Consider the following 2,390-nt stretch of genomic DNA (forward strand, 5'->3'; position numbering starts at 1 on the left):
ATTAAAAATTAATTTTACACAAATTTCTTTACACATTATTCTTTCACAATGCAGTCATTTTGACTGCTTTTGGGCAATATAGGTATATACTAAGTTTCAGTCTTTCTAGTGTTAAATATTTCTTTAACTTTTATTGCATCGAATACGTTTGTTGAGATGAACAAATCAGAGTCGCCGGGCGAATTCCGCGAATCTCGTAAAATTATTTTCGCCGGCCAGACATTTTGCGAAACTAAATTTCGCCAGAACACGCGCCGCATAAAACTTCAAATACAAACGGTTTAATGGAACTTCGTCCAAGCAACATCCGATATTGTATTGCTGAACAGCAACGAGATCTTTCGGACTACGTGGAACGCAGCGATACACGTAATCCGACGATCGTTCCAGAAACTGCGGCCGTAAAAGCGACTTAATCAGCGACGCGAGCCGATCGAAAGGGTTGTCACGCGTTTCGCGTGATCCCGACGCGATCGAATGGAGGTCACCGCGTTTACGAGTGCGGGAATAAAACGAGAGAGGAAAGTAGGCTAGGCGGGCGAACTTTTACGAGTCCGTCTTTCAAGATTCTACGACGAAGTAACGGAAGAGCGTATAGGGGCATTCGGAACGATTCCTTTATGGCGCAACGGCCATCACAGGATTGCTATTGTATACCGTTGTCGCGCTTTCGAAACCGTCCCGCGAATATTATGACCACCATATTCCCCTATTTTATAACGTTTCCCAGGGATCTTTCACCGCCCTTTTGTACTCCGATCGTTCGAATTTTTATACCTCTACGTTTTTCCGACATTTTATAGTAAACTTCGAACGGCTACACTGTTACGTTGGGCTTCGGCGCGGGACACTGTGTTTACGGGAACGGTTTCACGTAAATTTCGGTTCCTATTTACAGTTACGCGGCATGCTGCGATTTCCTGCAGAACAACAATCTGCTGAGTATCCTAAGGGCGCACGAGGCACAGGACAATGGTTACCGCATGTACCGGAAATCGCAGCTGACGGGCTTCCCATCGCTGATCACCATCTTCAGTGCGCCCAACTATCTCGACGTTTACAATAACAAGGTCAGAGATCCGTATAAAATATTGGGTTGTCCGGAAAGTTCGTGCCGATATTTTAGGACAATTAAAACGCAACTCATTTAAATATCGTGTATGGTTGATTTTGATTGATTTAGCATTCGTGCTAATTAACGTAATGTCGAGCGTGGGTTGTTCTCGATTTCTGTTCTAATCATATCTTCGTCTGTGGTGGACGGCCTACCTGGGCGTTCTTGATCTTCCAGGTCGGAATTTCCAGCTTTAAACCGAGCAAACCACTTTCGCCCAGTTCTTTCGGTTACAGCATCCTCGCCATAAACAGCGCATATCTTATTTGCCGCTTGTGTGGCATTTTTGCCCATTCGGAAAAAGAAAAGCATTAAATGCCTATATTGCACTTCATTTGCCACCATATTCTAAGGCGTACAAAACTGATAAAAATTAACGAATCGTAACCAAACTTTTTTCCAAACATGACTGAAGCTATCTCTTTCAGAATATGTACACATGTCATTTGTTTTCAATAATTGTGATATATTCAATCAGGTCTCTCGCGCTACCTACCGAAAATCGGCACGAACTTTCCGGACAACCTAATATCTCTCTCGTTTTTCTCTGTGATCGTAGCAAACGTGATTGCGTCTTATAAGAGTAAATGATGTAATGATAGAAGTAAATTGGATAGTCGGAAAAGTGTTAAGAGATTGTTGTCACTACATGTTGTTTAGCGTCATATATCGGGCAACAGAAACTCAGAGAGGTGACATTTCAGTCTACAATTTTTATGAAGACAGTCTTGTATTTCGTCAATCGTGTCAAAAGTAATTTTAGTGTAAAAATTAGTGAAATGTTTTGCAATTTTAAAAGGCAAAAACGCTGCACAAACCCGGGATAAAATTTGTATTGTTTAGGACGATCATTATCAAAAGTAATAACATGTTTCCTCTTTTGGAAATTTCGATATTAAAGATGCACCTCGCTCTGGTCGACGAATAACTGAGTTCTATTACAGAAACCGTATGTATTATGGCCTTTTTCCGCTTTATATGACCTTCAATGCCTTTGTGTTATAGGTCGTTGAATTCGTTTTAAGATTCTCTATCATGATACGGAAGCAAAAATATACCGATCTATTTAAAAAATTGGCGGTGTCCTTAGCGTAGCTTCAGCGCCTCCACCAGTAAAAAATTAAACTGCGCCAATATGGCGGCCCTCTCAAACACTGAAACTTTTGTATGAAACATTTTTTCGTACGACGAACACCTTACGAGTTATTTGAGATCGTCATGTTAGGAGACTCACCCTGTATACTTGAATAAAAGAGACTTTTAATCAATAAATTAC

General features: G+C 41.0%; 1 protein-coding gene across 8 annotated transcripts in view; it reads left to right on the plus strand.

The window, feature by feature from the left end:
* The window catches only part of LOC108625900 (serine/threonine-protein phosphatase 2B catalytic subunit 2), a 122,684-nt gene that overhangs the window by 102,309 nt on the left and 17,985 nt on the right, over nt 1-2,390 (plus strand). For all 8 annotated transcript variants that reach the window (XM_026814328.1, XM_018026233.2, XM_026814329.1 and 5 more), the window contains exon 7: nt 899-1,070. In XM_026814328.1, coding sequence (XP_026670129.1) covers nt 899-1,070 — 172 coding nt within the window. The remainder of the gene's footprint in view (nt 1-898; nt 1,071-2,390) is intronic.

Source organism: Ceratina calcarata, unplaced genomic scaffold, assembly GCF_001652005.2.
Source record: "Ceratina calcarata isolate Rehan_Ccalc_2016 unplaced genomic scaffold, ASM165200v1 scaffold379.2, whole genome shotgun sequence".
Taxonomy (NCBI): Eukaryota; Metazoa; Arthropoda; class Insecta; order Hymenoptera; family Apidae; genus Ceratina; species Ceratina calcarata.